Source organism: Jaculus jaculus, chromosome 4, assembly GCF_020740685.1.
Source record: "Jaculus jaculus isolate mJacJac1 chromosome 4, mJacJac1.mat.Y.cur, whole genome shotgun sequence".
NCBI classification, from domain to species: domain Eukaryota; kingdom Metazoa; phylum Chordata; class Mammalia; order Rodentia; family Dipodidae; genus Jaculus; species Jaculus jaculus.
The window spans coordinates 64,101,524-64,118,640 of NC_059105.1; the positions used below are offsets into that span (position 1 = coordinate 64,101,524).

The 17,117-nt window shown below is 37.8% G+C and overlaps 1 protein-coding gene across 2 annotated transcripts in view; it reads left to right on the top strand.

Annotated features, from left to right (window-relative positions):
* The window catches only part of Atf2 (activating transcription factor 2), an 88,945-nt gene extending 72,167 nt beyond the window's left edge, over positions 1 to 16,778 (top strand). For both annotated transcript variants that reach the window (XM_045147573.1, XM_045147572.1), the window contains 2 exons: positions 9,968 to 10,073; positions 14,287 to 16,778. In XM_045147573.1, the coding sequence (XP_045003508.1) occupies positions 9,968 to 10,073; positions 14,287 to 14,513 (333 nt within the window). In that variant the 3' untranslated portion in view covers positions 14,514 to 16,778. The remainder of the gene's footprint in view (positions 1 to 9,967; positions 10,074 to 14,286) is intronic.
* Positions 16,779 to 17,117: the final 339 nt, after the last annotated feature.

Here is a 17,117-nt window from a genome sequence, read left to right on the forward strand (position 1 = left end):
GACAGAGGGCTGGGTTAGTGGTTATCTGTGTGCAAAGCCAAAGGACCCAAGTTGAATTCCCCAGGTAAGCCAGATGCACAAGGTTATGCGTGCAGTCTGGAGTTTGTTTGCAGTGGCAAAACATGCAATATTTTAGAAAAATAATTCTGATTTTTATCCTTTTAAATAAAGCAGATTAGCCAGCATAGTGGCACATGCCTTTAATCCCAGCATTCAGAAAGCAGAAGTAGGAGGCTCACCATGAGTTTGAGACCACCCTGAGACTACAGAAAGAATTCCAGGTCAGCCTGGACTAACGCGAGACCCTACCTCAAAAAACTTAAAAAAAAAAAAAAAAAAAACTATAGGTACTCGTATGCCTCGGTGAGATCATCCTACCTCTGCCTCTCAGGTTCTGGATTAAAGGCATGAGCCACCACACCCAGCAAAATTGCTACTTTTTTGTTAAACCTGCTCGGATATTAGCTGCTATAATAATCTTTGATGTGGCTTATGAATTGTTTTTATGTTATGAGAATTTCATCACAGGTACTTAGACTTCAGTTACATATTAAAAGGAATAGCATGACTGGTTTTATTAGTGAAAGATTTATAGATGAATAAATGTGTAGATGCAGAAAAGATTAGAAATGACTCCCTGGATATGGGTAAAATCTGAGGAACAGCATGTACCAAGGTGTAAGCAGTACTGATGACAGGATTGAGAAGCATGGATGGTTAGAAAAGAGAGGCAGTTCAATTATGACATACTGTTACTGTTTCCCTCCCTCCCTCTTGCTCTGTCTCTGCCTCTCTCCCCCTCCCCCCCTCTTATGTTTTTTGAGGTATGCCCAGCCCAGCCCAGGCTGACCTGGAATCCACTATGTAGTCTCAATGTGGCCTTGAACTCACAGCAGTTCTCCTACCTCTGTCTCCAAGTGCTGGGATCAAAGGCATGCTTCACCACACCCAGCTGTTACTGTTTCTTTAACCTTCTATTTGTTAGTTCCCAGAGTTCAAAGAGTTAACATGCTTATAGTAGATTCAAGAAGCAAAAATTCAAGCTGCCAACAACAAAACCATTAAGTGTGAAGAGCAGAATGACATGTAAAGAAAATTGAATATCAAAGAAATAATTAAACTCTATGTGAACACATTCATCAATTCTGTATTTTCTTAATAATCTTTGATGTGGCTTATAAGCTCAGTTTATAAGTGTAGCAGTAATGATCCATGATTACTTTTATCTTACAATAAATGATTTAACAAGTGTTGAACTGTAGTTGTTTATATTTTCATCAAGGGGTTTTTTTTTTAGAGGAAACAGTAATTATTCGGCATTTCCTTACTCACTGAATTAAATGACTTAGTTTTCATAAATCATTGCTAAAACATCCATTTTATCCAATTTTGTTGTAGAAATATTCATGATAATATAATTGAGAAATGAATACTGATAATTACTAATTTTTATTTATTTGCATGAAAGATAGTGTATATGTGCACACACCATGACACACAGGTGTGTTGAGATCACAGACTTTTTTATATGAGTGTTGGGGAATTGAATCCAGGCCAGTAGGGTTTACAACTAAATACTTTTAACAGCTCTTCCATCTCCCTAGCCCCCCCCCAAAAAATTATATTTTTGAGTACTGTCTTATTTGCTACTCATTTTACTTTAAATGTTTTTAACCTCTATAGCTTTGAAATACTGATTAAGTGGTTAGTTTTACAATATTAGCATGTTAGCATGTTTCTTTTGGTTTTTTGAGGTAGGGTCTCACTCTAGTCCAGGCTGACCTGGAACTAACTATGTAGTCTCAGAATGGCCTCGAACTCACGACAATCCTTTTACGTCTGCCTCCAGAGTATTGGCATTAAAGGCATGTGCCACCATGCCAAGTTATGTTTAATTTTTTAACAAAAAGGAACTGTTCTCTTTGTTAACATTAGAGATTTAACAATTACTTGTAGATAAAATTTGAAAAGATACTTAGTTGTGAATTTTATTTTTTTAAACTGTAATATTGTCAAATAGGTATGGAGTATAAGTTCAATAAATTAATAAAAAATACTCTTATGGCTGATTATCTGAGGATTCTTCTCTAAAATGGTAGTGACAACAGCAATTGGAAGATGTCATACAATGCCTCTGTGGTTTAATTACTGAAAAAGTCATTCTATGATATAGCTGTCTTCCCTTTAGTCCCCTTAGCTTTTAGCTACACTCTTACATGGGGGCACAATGAAATGGTGTTCCTGCATCTGCCTCATGAATTTTATTGTGTATTTGAAATTTGGTACTTATTTTTACTGCCCTTAACTAAAAACACTTCCTGAGCCTTTACATCTGAACTTGTCAAACTATTAAATACTGTTATTATAAAAATCTGCCTGGCATGGTGGCGCACACCTTTAATCCCAGCATTCGGGAGGCAGAGGTAGGAGGATCACCATGAGTTCAAGGCCACACTGGGATGACAGAGGTAATTCCAGGTCAGCCTAGACTATATTGAGACCCTACCTCGAGAAGAAAAAAAAAAAAAAATCTGTGAGCTGGGCGTGGTGGCGCGTGCCTGTAATCCCAACACTCGGGAGGCAGAGGTATGCTGTGAGTTCAAGACCACCCTGAAACTACATAGTAAATTCCAGGTCAGCCTGAGCTAGAGTGAGACCCTACCTTGAAAATCAAAAAAAAAAAAAAAACTGCCCCATGTGTGGTGGTACACACCTATAATCCCAGCACTTAGGAGGCTGAGGTAGGAGAATCTCAATACAAGGCCACCCTGAGACTACATAGTGAATTCCAGGATAGCCTGGGCTAGAGCAAGACCCTACCTTGAGACACTTGGGGGGGGGGGGAAACAGTTAAAAAATATAAGTAGACAGGGGCTAGGACTGTTTTGTAATTCTGCTATGCAAATGCTAGTTGTTCATGCCATCATTTTGTATCTCTTTTATGTAAGTCATATTAGATATGGGATAAATAACAATGAAATGGCATTGTCTTTGCACTCAAAGGATTTGTAATCTATTAGAGGACACACACAAGTAATTAAGGATGAAATTAAAAGGGGTCATTCCTGGGGCTGGAGAGATGGCTTAGACGTTAAGCACTTGCCTATGAAGCCTAAGGACCCCGGTTCCAGGCTCAGTTCCCCAGGACCCATGTTAGCCAGATGCACAAGGTGGCGCACATGTCTGGAGTTCATTTGCAGCTGCTGGTGGCTCTGGCATGCCCATTTTCTTTTTTTTTAATTTCCTTTCCCTGTCTTTGCCTCTTTCTCTCTCTGTCTGTCACACTCAAATAAATAAAAATTTTAAAAGGGGAGGGAGGTCATTCCCATTTGTTTTGCAGAATATTTCTAAGCTACTAGATGCAGCTCTAGTGAGAGCCATGTCTTTTCCTAAATCATCTTTTTCTTCTTCCTACTCTTTTCTATGTGTTTGTATTTGATACAGCTTTTCTCTGTATAGTTTAGGCTGGCTTGAAATTTAATTTGGTAACCTAGGCTTCAAACAAGCGGTCTTTCTGCTTTATTATTCCTATCCTGGGATTACTGGTGTGTGCCAGTACACTCTGGTTACTACTATCATAGATAAAAAATTTAGCTGGGCATGGTGGCACATGCTTTTAATCCCAGCACTCAGGAGGCAGAGGTGGGAGGACCACTGTGAGTTTGAGGGCATACTGAGACTACATAGTGAATTCCAGGTCAGCCTGGGCTAGAGCCAGACCCTACCTTGATTAAAAAAAAAAAAAAGGAAGAAAGAAAGAAAACATTAAAACTATTTTATTGTCAAGCATAAGATTTTTAAATCTGCAAATAATCCTTTTAAACTGTGTTATGGGAATTTTGATACATAATAATTGACTTTTTGAAGACAATTTTTAGTCATATAAATAGATTATAAACATTTATATCTTATTGTTGTATTTATAGTAATTACACTCAAATATTATTTTTTCAGTTCCTTTTTTCCCCAAAAATGTACATTTTACCTTGACGAAGTGCTCACATTTTAACAGGACTTTCACATTTTCAAATTTCATTTTTTTGTCCTTTATTGCAGTTGTCATCAAAGTGACCCAAGAAAATAATTATTCTGCAAGGACAAGTTAATAGTAGATAGTACAACTAGAAAAGTTTTGGAAGCTGAATTTTACTCTAAAAATTTTATAGATTAGATGTAGAGGTTGTAATTTTTTTATTTTTAAATCTATTCATAGCTTAAGGTCCCCTCAAATTTACTTTGGCTGAAACGTGTGTGTGTGTGTGTGTGTGTGTGTGTGTGTGTGTGTGTGTTTGTTTCATTTTCTAACCTTCTAAGATCTCAGTGTATAGTAGTCTTCACATAGTATATTTGTTATTTTTATGGTCTTTATTTTAAAATTTCAGAATTAAAATCATGGCTTATGTACCCATGTTATTAAAATATTTCTATATTCACATCTGTCTTTATGTTTAAGAATATTATCCTCTATAACATATATATGGGACTATAATTTGAGTGGGAGGAGAGTGCTCCATGATTACTTACTGCTGTGATCTAATACCAGATCTAATACCAGACCCCCCCTTGCTCTAACCCCCCCTCCCCCCACCCTGCCAAGGTAGGGTCTCACTCTGGCCCAGGCAGACCTGGAATTCACTGTGTAGTCTCAGGCTGGCCTTGAATTCATGGTGATCCTCCTACCTCTGCCCACAAGTGCTGGGATTAAAGGTATGCGCCACCATGCCCAGCTAGATTTAATACTGTTTTTCAAAGATACCTATTATTAGGAAACAAACTATATGTAATTTGTAACATCTCACCCAAAAGTCACTTTTTTTTTTAATTTTTTTTTTAATTTATTTATTTGAGAGCAACAGATACAGAGAGATAGAGGGAGAGAGAGAATGGGCGCGCCAGGGCTTCCAGCCTCTGCAAACGAACTCCAGACGCGTGCGCCCCCTTGTGCATCTGGCTAACGTGGGACCTGGGGAACCGAGCCTCGAACCAGGGTCCTTAGGCTTCACAGGCAAGCGCTTAACCGCTAAGCCATCTCTCCAGCCCCCAAAAGTCACTTTTGAGCTCCAAGATCATCATTAAGAGCATATATTTATTTTAAAACACTTGAAATGAGTATGTCATTTAAAAAAAAAACAAAACTGAATTGAGGTTTTCAATCATATATATCCTGAAGATTTTAGGCTTTTTTCCTTACCCTTCTGTTATTTAAAAGGTATCGAAGCAAAATTAATTGTTGAAATTTTGATAAATATAGCCTAGAACATACTTGTGTATTTTTATACTTGTATATTTGATGTAACATGTATGTGTAGATGAATAATTATTTTCAGAGATTTTAATTTCCCCTTTTCTTCTTGTTCTTCCCTTGTTTGCCCCAAGTGTAACTCCAGTTAGAATTCAGTAAGCACAAATACCAGCTGCAGTGAGAATCGCAGGTCATTCCTTATTGCTCAGTACCTACTGTGCTGTTTTCATATTTGTTAATAGGCCAGAAAACCTAATTGGGTAGACAGACGTGTTAAATTTGAAATATAGAAATTGATGTTCCATTCTTCAGTTTCAAACTTCCCTATAAAAAAGAGAGCATGAGGACTGGATAGATGTCTTATCAGTTAAAGAGCTTGCCTGAGAAGCCTAAGGACCATGTCTGACTCTCCAGGTCCCACATCAGCTAGACACACAAGGTGACGCAAGAGCACAAGGTTGCACCTGCGAACAAGGTGGCACACACATCTGGAGTTCGGTTACAGTGCTGGAGGCCCTGGCCTGCCAGTTCTGTCCTTTCTCTCTATCCTCACATAAAGATAGAAGAAGAATTTGAACATATGTAACTAATTTTACTTGGGTGTATATAGTACTTAATCCTCAGAATTATGTCAACTATTTTGTATCCACTAATTAATTCTTAGCTGCTTTGAGCAGTTTTCTCACTTACTGCATTTTGTTTGATGATTTTTTTTTTTAATTTGTTTTGTTTTCTCTGATGCTGGAGATTGAACCCAAGTCCTTACACATACTAAGCCAGTACTTTACAACTGAGCTATATCTTTGGTCCCTAAATGTTCATATAAATAATTTTGGTTCTTCTTTTCTTTCAATTTTTTTTTTTTTTTTTTTGCAGTACTAGGGATCATAGCCATGCATGCTTGACAAGTGCTCTATCACTCAGCCATATACCCAGCTCCTCAATACAATTTTGATTAATGTTTATATGGAATACTTAAGAGCAACAACAGTTGGGATCTTTTAAATTTTGGAATTGTGTTGCTTTAAAATATGCAAATTTTAAGCCAGGTGTGCTGGCAAATGGCTTTAATCCCAATAGGGAGGCAGAAATAAGAGAATCACTTAGAGTTCTAGGCCAGTTTAGGACTATAGATTGAGCTCTTTGTCAGCCTGGGCTAGAGGGAGACCTTACTGCGAGAAAAAAAGTAACATAAGTTTTTTCATGTCTCGGCTGAGAAAATTTGTAGTTGATGACATTGCTGGTTAAACAGTGAAGTTAGGGGGCTGGAGATATGGCTTAGCAGTTAAGGCAATTGCCTGCAAAGCCAAAGGACCCGGTTCGATTCCCCAGGACCCATGTAAGCCAGATGCACAAGGTGGCACATGCATCTAGACTTCGTTTGCAATGGCTAGAGTCCCTGGTGTGCCCATTTTCTCTCTCTCTCTCTCCCTCCCTCTTTCTCTGTCTAATAAAGTAAAAAAAAAATTTTAAAAAATGAGACAGGCATGGTGGTGCACGCCTTGAATCCCAGCACTCGGGAGGCAGAGGTAGTATGATTGTCATGAATTCGAGGCCACCCTGAGACTACATAGTGAACTTCAGGTCAGTCTGAACTAGAGTGAGACCCTACCTCAAAAAACCAAAAAAATAAATAAAATAAAAAGGAAAAAGAAATTAGGACCTCAGACCCATTTAATACTGCTAGAATTATTTTACTGCTTCTGGTCCTTTTTGTTGACTGGATATAGGAGTACCATAGTCCTCACTAAAGTACAACTATCCAGGTTATAGCTGTATCCCTGAACTATAACTAATATACAGTCTGTGCCAGACTGTTGTACCACATTTTGTGAATGAATACATAGAAAAAGAGATTCTTTACCCTTGAGGATGTCCCAATTGTGGCAAAGGTAGCTAACAGACCAAAAATTGTGGTGATGAGTGAGTGGTAAGTACAGTGTGACTGCTAGTTCCAAACCCACATCTGTAGGTATGGCATGGGAACACATAAACAGAGGCCTAACTTCTTTTCCCATGCCAATTCATACATTGTACTGAGTTGACAAAAATGAGTGAAATTATTAGCAGGACAAAGAAAGGAAAGGCTTTCTGATAGAGACTATAATATGTATTAGCCATTTGGGATTGCTGTTTTTATAGGTCAAGACAAATACTGATTATTTCATATCATTCAGCCCAATGAGAGGACACCAATGATATGACAGACTAGGGCATACGCTACATGTGTTTTGGTATGGTACAATTCAAGGATGGGGCATTGTGAACGAGTTGTGAGAGCCCTCACTCTGTTTCATACTATAGAAATTAAAGAACTGTTACACACTGCTGCCATATTAGAGTTCACAAAGCAGGAATTGGAGAAGACTTAATATCTATTGGATTGTTCATAATATGGCTTCACATCAATAGTGTTATTAATGAAGCTATAATTAATGATATTTGCAGCAGTGGTTATAGTATGCAATTAAAATGAGTTTTCTAAATAATGGTATTATCTTTAAGCAAAACTCTTGAATTTTATTTTTTATACTTGGATCACTGATCCATTCTTTTTTTTTTTTGAGGTAGAGTTTCCCTCTAGCCCAGGCTGACCTGGAATTCACTATGTAATCTCAGGGTGACCTCAAACTCACAGTGATCCTCCTACCTCTGCCTCCCGGGTTGCTGGGATTAAAGGTGTGCCCAATGAGCATTAGGTTTTGTTCTGTGCTTTAGTACAGTGTATAGCCAGTGCTGTTTGAATGCGAAGAATCATCTAATCAACTTGCCTTTCAGATTGCTTGGCTTTCATTCCCATGGGTTTTTTTCTGTCAGCCATCCCTTGGGGGAGGCCTGATGAGGCTAACCTGCTAAATTACTTTACAGCTCTTTGCTTAGTTACAAGCTAGGTGTGGTAGATCGTGCCTGTAATGCCAGCACGCTGATGTCTGAGGCAGAATTGCCATGAGCTAGAGGTCATTCTGGGCTAAATGTCAAAAATGAGACGGGTTGTGGTTGTTGGATAAAGCATTTGTCATAGAAGCATGAGCTCCTGAGTCTGGATCCCTAGAGCCCACATAAAGCAAGATTTCGTAGTGCTGCCATGCTCAGCTCATACTGTAGTGTGCCTAGGTCTGGAATACAGGCAAACCCGAGAACCTGCTAAACACTTGCAGGCCAGCTAACCTGATAAGCAGAGCAGTGGACAAGAGACCATGTCTCAAAAAACTGAAGTGGCCGGGCGTGGTGGTGCACGCCTTTAATCCCAGCACTCGGGAGGCAGAGGTGGGAGGATCGCTGTGAGTTCGAGGCCAGCCTGAAACTACATAGTGAGTTCCAGGTCAGCCTGGGCTAGAGTGAGACCCTACCTTGAAAAACCAAATAATAAAAAAAAATTAAAAAACTGAAGTGGAGCTAGGCATGGTGGTGCACACCTTTAATCCCAACACTCGGGAGGCAGAGGGAGGAGGATCACCACGAGTTCGAGGCCACCCTGAGACTACATAGTGAATTCCAGGTCAGCTTGGGCTACAGTAAGACCCTACCACGGGGGGGGGGGGGGGGGGGCTGAAATGGAAAGTGAGGACCAATACCTGCAGTTTTCTTCTGACCTCACATGCCCCCCTACACGCACACACGCACACGCATGCACAATGAGAGTTACGTGTCTGAGGTTTAATGTACATCTGTTTGCTAAATATTCTCATTTACTTTGGAATTTGTGGTTGAAATCAAAGCCATTACAGTCCATGTGAATCCAAATGAATAGAAACATCTGTAAGTGGATTTTTTTTTTATGTTACCAGTTTATTAAATCCAAAATATTTCTAATTGTGAGTGTTGGTAATCATCACTAATTTCTATGCTTTCAATTTAGGGGAACAAAAGGAGTTAGTTAGATTTGCTTAATTTGGAAATTTTATGTAGAATTTACCAAATTAATGCATTCTAAACAAAGGCAAAAGTACTCAATCTGTTGGAAGGGGTAGGACAGATAACCACTGATTAACACATCATAGTACTAGGGTCACAGGCAACTAATCCACTGTGTCACGTGGACATGCATTGGCTCTGGTGTTCATTACAGTGACTTGCAGTTAATCTGCGGGATCCATGGTGGATTAGTGCTGCTTCCCCTAAGGAGCCATTCCTAGTTTCTAAGCTATTAACTACCTTAAATGAATTTGGAGAGTGAAAGTTTTATTTTTAGGTGAATAGAATCAGAGAAAATTCATCTTGTTAGCATTTTTGATTTTTCAAATAATCAGAAGAGTGAAACATATATAAAAGTACCTTCAGTAGGTAATTTGCATAAGCAATCAACTGAAATACAGTGGTTAAAGTGCTTGCAAAACCTGCTGGCTTGGGTTTGATTCCCTAGTGCCCACATAAAGCCATTTGCACAAAACAGTACATGTGTCTGAAGTTTGTTTGCAATGGCAAGAGGCCTTTGTGTGCCCATACTCTCTTTCTGCTTGCAAACAAACAAATAAAAGTCATAAACACTGGAATATGTACTCAGTTATGGTGTTACCAGATTTAAATTTTTGTTTCAGTTTGTACAAATGCTAACATATAAAGACTGATGTGCACTGATCAGACATGTTTAAGCAGCATATTTTCCTTACTCATTGTTCTGCCAAAGATGTCGATTTTTGTGTCTTAATCTTCACTTGCTTTAGACAGTAAAAAAATATGTTCAGTGTAATGCTGGTAAGGTCTTATGAGTTGTTTCTTCTCCAGAGTGAAGTCACCCTGCTGAGAAATGAAGTGGCACAGCTGAAACAGCTTCTTCTGGCTCATAAAGATTGCCCTGTGACCGCCATGCAGAAGAAATCTGGCTATCATGGTGAGTAGTGTGCCATCGCCTACGGCCTCGGGCTGTGTCCGTGAGGCACTGCACAGCAAGCGGAGCTCAAGACTGCAGCTCAGTATTTCAGGTTTCATGTCAGAATTACTGCATGAAAGGGCGTGGGTGCTGTGCTCTTAAGAATCCAAAAACTGAGTATGTGAGGCAGAGCTGATACTTTTTAGAATCCAGAGTGTTGGGTTTTTGTTTTTTTTTTTAATTTTATGATTATTACTTTTATTTTCTTGTTGTTCTTGTTCTAGGCATTAGTAGGGTTGGGGAAAACTTTTTAAATATATTGTTTAGTACCAATGATACTTCATTTCTCTTAAAAGATAGCATTTTGTCTTGGGTTGACTACTGGTTAAACAAAACATCCTTTTCAGCCCTCATTTGGTAATGATAAGATTCTTTTTTATTGGCTGTTTTAATGTGAAATATCCATTTTCAGAATCAGATCCTATCGCTCTCCTTAGATAATCCCAGCATTGTGTCTGTATTTATTGTTTGTGAACCTTTATGTAGAACTCCCATTAGTCATAAAAAATGCTAAACTAGAATGGTATTTAAATTATATGCATAACATTCCTTCCAAATACTTTCTCCCAAAATAAGATTATTCTGTTTCCAGTTTTTTGAGGTTAAGTTTTCCTTTCTCTAATACCCCCCCCTTTTTTTATATAAGATGCACAATATAGGGACCAGCTGTTACTCCTGAATAAATGGCCAGTTTTGTCCATTGCACACAAATTTGTAACAGATAAAGAGTTGGGAGTGCATTAGGCAACATTCATAATATATAACTCACAGCTTTTGTTTTTATGATTTAGTGATATTTCAGGATATTTGTAAATGTGAAGATTGTTTCAACCATATGCATCCACTTCATTTTAATTTGCTAGTGTCAGTAATTCAAAAGGAGAAAACGTTTTGTATTGGTTACAAGCAGTTCCTCAGGTGCTCACAATAAAACTTAATGGCTACCATCTTTACTTGTAGTCATTGTAAGCACTTTCATTGGAATGGGCAATATTTTTTAATTTAAAAGATTCAGTAGAGTTAGCAGCTCTCAATTGCCATACATATTTAGAACACTGATTTTTGTCAGTTTTGAGCATATAAATCTTTGTTATTTGATACCTAGTCATTTTGACAGGACAGTGAAACACATTGTGGAGTAAATTGGAACCATATAGAAATATGTTTGGGAGATTTAGATTAACAGTGATTGCTGCAAGGGATGAGAGCATTATGGTTCCCATCTGACTTAACAAACATAATGTCCTATAGATGCTACCAAGTTCAGCATTGTGTATACATAATTTTCTTGAACAAGAATGCTGCCTTGAATTTCGATAGTTCAAAAAGAAATACACATGATTTTGTAAAATTTACAAGGAGAGGTTAACTCTTACATTGCATTTAATGCAAAATTATTTATAGTTTTTAAATCTTTTGTGACTGATTGGATAATTCCAACTATATTCATGTAATACTTGCTCAATAAATACAAGCCAATTTTGCATTTTTACAATTGCATACATATTAGTCATTTAGTTTTATTTGTCTACTGTTAAATAAATTGATTGAAGTATACCTAAGCAAATTTTTAGCCAAATAGATTTTGTACAAATTTATGAGAATGCAAGAAATAAATGAATGGATATTTCTGTTATTTGAACGTATGCTTCCATTTACTGCCATGGCTGTTAAGGTAATTAAATTAATTGAAAATTTTAAAAAAGAATTTGAATAACAGGGCAAATACTACTTCCTCTTCTGCCCCCATTCAGTAATAATGAGATTCTTTTAATCAGCTGTTTTCACTTAACAATGTATGAAATTCATTTACATTTGAAATCTGACTTGTTAATAGTCTGTCAAAATGACTAGATATTAAATAGCTATAGAACTTAGGTGAATGTGTCTGGGAAGACAAATTTTACTCTTGGACATGTAGCATTACTGATGGTGAGCTATACTGTTAACTCAATCTTTATAATATTTGTGAAAGATCTTAAGACTAAGATTTAGTAGATCTTAAGGAATATTACAGATTCTTCCAGGTGAAAGTAACAGTACTGAGTCACAGTCATCAGATCTTTATTAACATTGCCCTACCCAGTTTCCACAGTGGAAATCTTGTCCCACACTCTAGAACACCCCTCAGTTATGAGAAAACTCACTGTTGGCTACCCTAAATATTAAATAATGTGAAAACTGGATAAAAATCATAATGCATTCATATTTAGGTTACATTTAAAAAGCACTAAATTAGCTGGGCATGGTGGTACATACCTTTAATCTCAGCACTCGGGAGGCAGAGGTAGGAGGATCGCCATGTGTTCAAGGCCACCCTAAGACTACATAGTTAATTCCAGGTCAGCCTGGGCCAGAGTGAGGCACTACTGGGGAGGTGGGGGGGGAGACTAAATTGTTTTTCTCTAGATATATACTTGTATAATAATTAAAATTGTACTATTATCTTCATAATCCTAAATGAAAGGAAAGCTTCTTGAGACTTGTATTAGTTATTTTTCATTGCTATGACCAAATCAACTTAAGGAAGGGAGGGCTTATCTGGGTTCACAGTTTAAGGGAGTAGTCCATCATGGTGAGGAAGACATGGTGGCAGGAGCTTTAGGCAACTGGTCACTTTTTTCTTTTTTGGTTTTTCAAGGTAGGGTCTCACTGTAGCCCAGGCTGACCTGGAATTCACAGAATCCTCCTAATACCTCTGCCTCCCAAGTGCTGGCATTAAAGGCATTCGCCACTACGCCCGGCTACAACTGGTCACTTTTACAGTCAGGAAGACGAGAGGGAGCCATGCTGAACTGTCATGGGCTGAAGACATGGCTTGATAATTAAGAGCCCTTGCCACTTAAGCATGAGGAGCTTTCTGGAAAATGCTGGATGTGGGTACACAAATCTGCAACCTCAAGCTGCAGGTGTGGAGTCTGAAGAATTGCTGGCACTTCCTGACAGAAAATACAAAGCATAGGTTAAAGAAATGTCAGAGTAGTAACTGCATATAGCAAAGAGAGGAACACTCAGGAAGGACCAGCCTTTAGCATTGTTGTCTATGAATTTGAGAGCTGACTTCACAGGTTTTCATGTTATCATTGTGCCTTATAACTTACAGGTAATACATTTATGTGTAGTGAAATTACGGAATTACGGAAATTACGGAATTCTGTTCTGTTAAAATAAAGATGTAAGATGTTTGCTGGTTAGGCCTAAACCTTAATGGATTTATTTTTATACTTAGAAGCTCTTTCCTGAATATCTTTTCAATTTTAGTATCTAGAATTTTGTGTGGATTTTTATTAGAGCCCCAATTAATTCATGCAACTTTTAACAGCTGGTAGCATTTAGACTGTCTCAGTGTAACTGTCTCGAGTGCATGCATCAGTCACATTAGGTGTGGTAATGGTCCGTGGCTGCCATAGATAGGAAGAAAGCCAACAGTGGGGGGGGGGGGGTTCTGGGAAATGCAGAGGGGGTAGTTTCAAAATAGAATTTGTATGTGAGATTCATTTTGTTCATGCATGTAGTTATAAATTCTTTTTATGTGATATGTGGTATTTAATTACATCTGTGATAAGCTTATCTCTCAAACTTGTGCCTCATTTTTGTCTCTAGACTTGCAAATCCTCCTGCCTCTGCCCCCAAAATGTGAAGATTAGGAATATACCCCCCACAACTGGTCCTGCCCTTACTCATTGCAGCACTGTTTAGTAAATAACTCTTGGGCTCTTTTCTGAGAGGCACTGGACACCCAAGTATACTAGCATACATTATTGTTCTTTTGTTTGACATAATGCAGGTAGAATTGCTGATTCATGATCCTAACCCAGTCTTTCCAACTCGCTTTGAGCAGTCTGTTTTGTAAAACACCCTCCAAATTTTTACTTGTGTATTAACTCAACATTGTTTGGGTTTTTGAGGTACGGTCTCACTCTAGTCCAGGCTCACCTACAAATCACTCTGTATTCTCAGTGTGGCTTCGAACTCACGGCGCTCCTCCTACCTCTGCCTCCCAAATGCTTGCATTAAAGGCTTGCGCCACCACATCCAGCTTAACTCAACACTTTTGAAACTAGCTCTTGTATTATTTTGGGCGGGGAGGGATCGTTTGTGTTTTGTTTTGCAGATTTCAGGTAACAAACTGAGAAAAGTTTATGCATAATTAAGTGAATATTCTTTGTCCCAGCTGCTGATAAAGATGATAGTTCAGAAGACCTGTCCGTGCCAAGCAGTCCACACACAGAGGCTATACAGCACAGCTCCGTCAGCACATCCAACGGAGTCAGCTCAACATCGAAGGCAGAAGCTGTGGCCACATCAGTCCTCACCCAGATGGCGGACCAGAGTACAGAAGCCGCGCTTTCACAGATTGTCATGGCTCCTTCCTCCCAGTCGCAGCCTTCAGGAAGTTGATTAAAAACCTGCAGTACAACAGTTTTAAATACTCATTAGTGACTCCAAAGGGAAGACCAGTTTTCATTTATGCGAAATCTGTGGTTGTAAATTTTTTTTTACTTGAAGTTAAATTTGGCTGTCAAGTTGGTATAGCAGCAGTTGATAAGACTGAATAAGTTTTTAGTCTCTGGGAAAAGACTGATTTTGCTTTTTTTATATAAATACTGTTAGATTTATTAATTTTTCTGTGCTCAGTGTGTAAATTGTATCATAATTCATTGTGGTTTATTTTACTTGATTTTGGTGGTGTTTTAATAAATGGGGGTGTTAACTAAATCTCTTCCCACTTCCATTTCTTTTGCCCACCCCTTAGCCCTCACCTGTGATGGTAGTCTCCTTATCATTTATACCAAAGTTCTACGTAGTCCCACTGACTTTGTAGTGTGAACAAAGTCATAAAGCACTAGGCAAGAGAAAGATAGAAATTTCCTTTTAATCTTTTTGCCTTTTATTTTGCACATTATGCAAAAGAAATATTAGAAAACACTTTTTTTTAAGTGAGTGAAAACATGGTAAAAACTTACAGTGCTTTTATGCACATTGGTAAGCTAAATCAAGGTCATTAATTTTTTTTAAGATTTTAAGTAGACAAAAATTTTGGAATCTTGAACATTTCAAAAATGACTTTATTTTTTAAGTCTTAAATTCAGTATTTTAAACCTGTGTTTTGAGGCTGAAAATATGAAATTATATAATGTATGATACAGGGTTATCAGATACCTAGTAATTTTTAAAACTAGCTCTTGTTTATTTTGGGGTGGGGGGGATGGTTTGTGTTGTGTTGTTTTGCAGATTTCAGGTAACAAACTGAGAAGTTTATGCATAATCAAGAATGGTATGGTTGCCAGGAAAGCCTAAAACTACTACTTAGAAAACTGGAGACTGTTTCCCCCGTTGTCGTGCTTGTACTTGCGAGCTGACTTGTACTTACTCTTGTGAAAGCACCGTCATCTTTTAGTAGCAAGTTTTGATAATGTTTCTCGTGGAAAAATCAATATCTATCTTTAGAACACTGTAATTATAATGTGGGAAATATGAATGAGTGAAAGAGTGTTTGTGTGCGTGTGTATGGGTCTTTCAATAGTATATGCCAGCAGTCTGTGCTTGAATGTTTAACGATGCCTTCAGTGTGATGCTGGCCAATAAGACGACTGCAGATTAAAATGTCATTACTGTGCAGGCTTGGATACCTAACATTCCATGGTGTAGTTTGTTCTGATGAGATGGTTGATTGTAGGTACACTTTTTTCATTATCCAGTCATCTGTGGGATACTGAGTTTTCTAATGTGCCATTATATATTTTTATTCTGCAGTTATGTTCAAAATACAGTACAATATTTTAAATAGGCTAAATTGTTAAAAATTTAAAAAGTAGTAGATGTGTGTACGAAAACTGTGTAAAATAGTCATGAGTCGTACCCAGTAGCAACTTCTGGCATTCAAGCAGGATCCCATTATGTAAATATCCGTGATGCGCCTAGAGTAAGTTGTGCAGTTTGTTCTGCACCCACACACTGTTTCCTGCAGTCCCAGTACCATCGCCTGCATGGACTATCCCACCTGCCTAAGCTACAGACTGGGTAACATGCAAATCATACAGATGACATTTCAGGACTTTTAAGTATGAAGTAACAGGAATGTTATTTGTTTGGCTTATTAAAAAGTAGACCATTTAGTTGATAATTCTACTTCAGCTTTTATTATTTTTACCTGATTTCATATTTAAAGTAATCGGTTTCTAATCATGATTTTGTCATAGTTATGCTAAGGAGTTGATCTCAAAGGCACAAAATATGAATTCTACAAGAAAACTATTTTTTATTGTAGTTTGAATGGGTTAGGAAAAGCCTCAATTTTTTTTCACTCTAAGTCCTTCAATGCATTTTTCTTTAATCTTATTATTTATGCAAGTTAAATTGTTTGGTAACATAATACTTGCAACTGTAAAATAAAAGTACATAGATGTAAGAAGTCATGTAAACGGTCAATGAACTTAACCAAGGCTAGCAAAACCTTCATTGTAAATCAGTCTGTACTCTGCAAATAAAGTCATTCTTAGTTGTATAGACACAAATTCCATTTTGACTTTCAGGATGTCACACTACTTCTGTACCTAGCATTTTCAGTCCCTATATTTGCAATGTTACACAAACTGTACTATTTTCCTTTATGTGCAGTTTGCATGAGTAAACCATCAGAGAATAAATTCTATCTTTAAATTATGTTCATAATTTGCTTGTTTTTACCTGTCTTTCACAAGTAACATCACCTAATGATTTTTTTCCCTTCAAGTTCTAATCATGTGCAGTGTCCTTTTAACTTGATGTCCCCAATGTGGAGCACTCCTTGACTCTAGCCACAAACCCTGCCCACGACCTACGAAAGCATCTTAAATTCTGGCCAGCACTGAACTTACTTACCCTCATTGTACTTGCAAATGTGCTTATTCCCAGTCTTTGAGCAGTTGGTGATAGCACAGGTCTTCCAGTCGCTTAAGCCAAAACAGCCTTGTTACCCTTGATTCCTCTCAGCCCACATACAGCCATTAAGTACTACTTGCT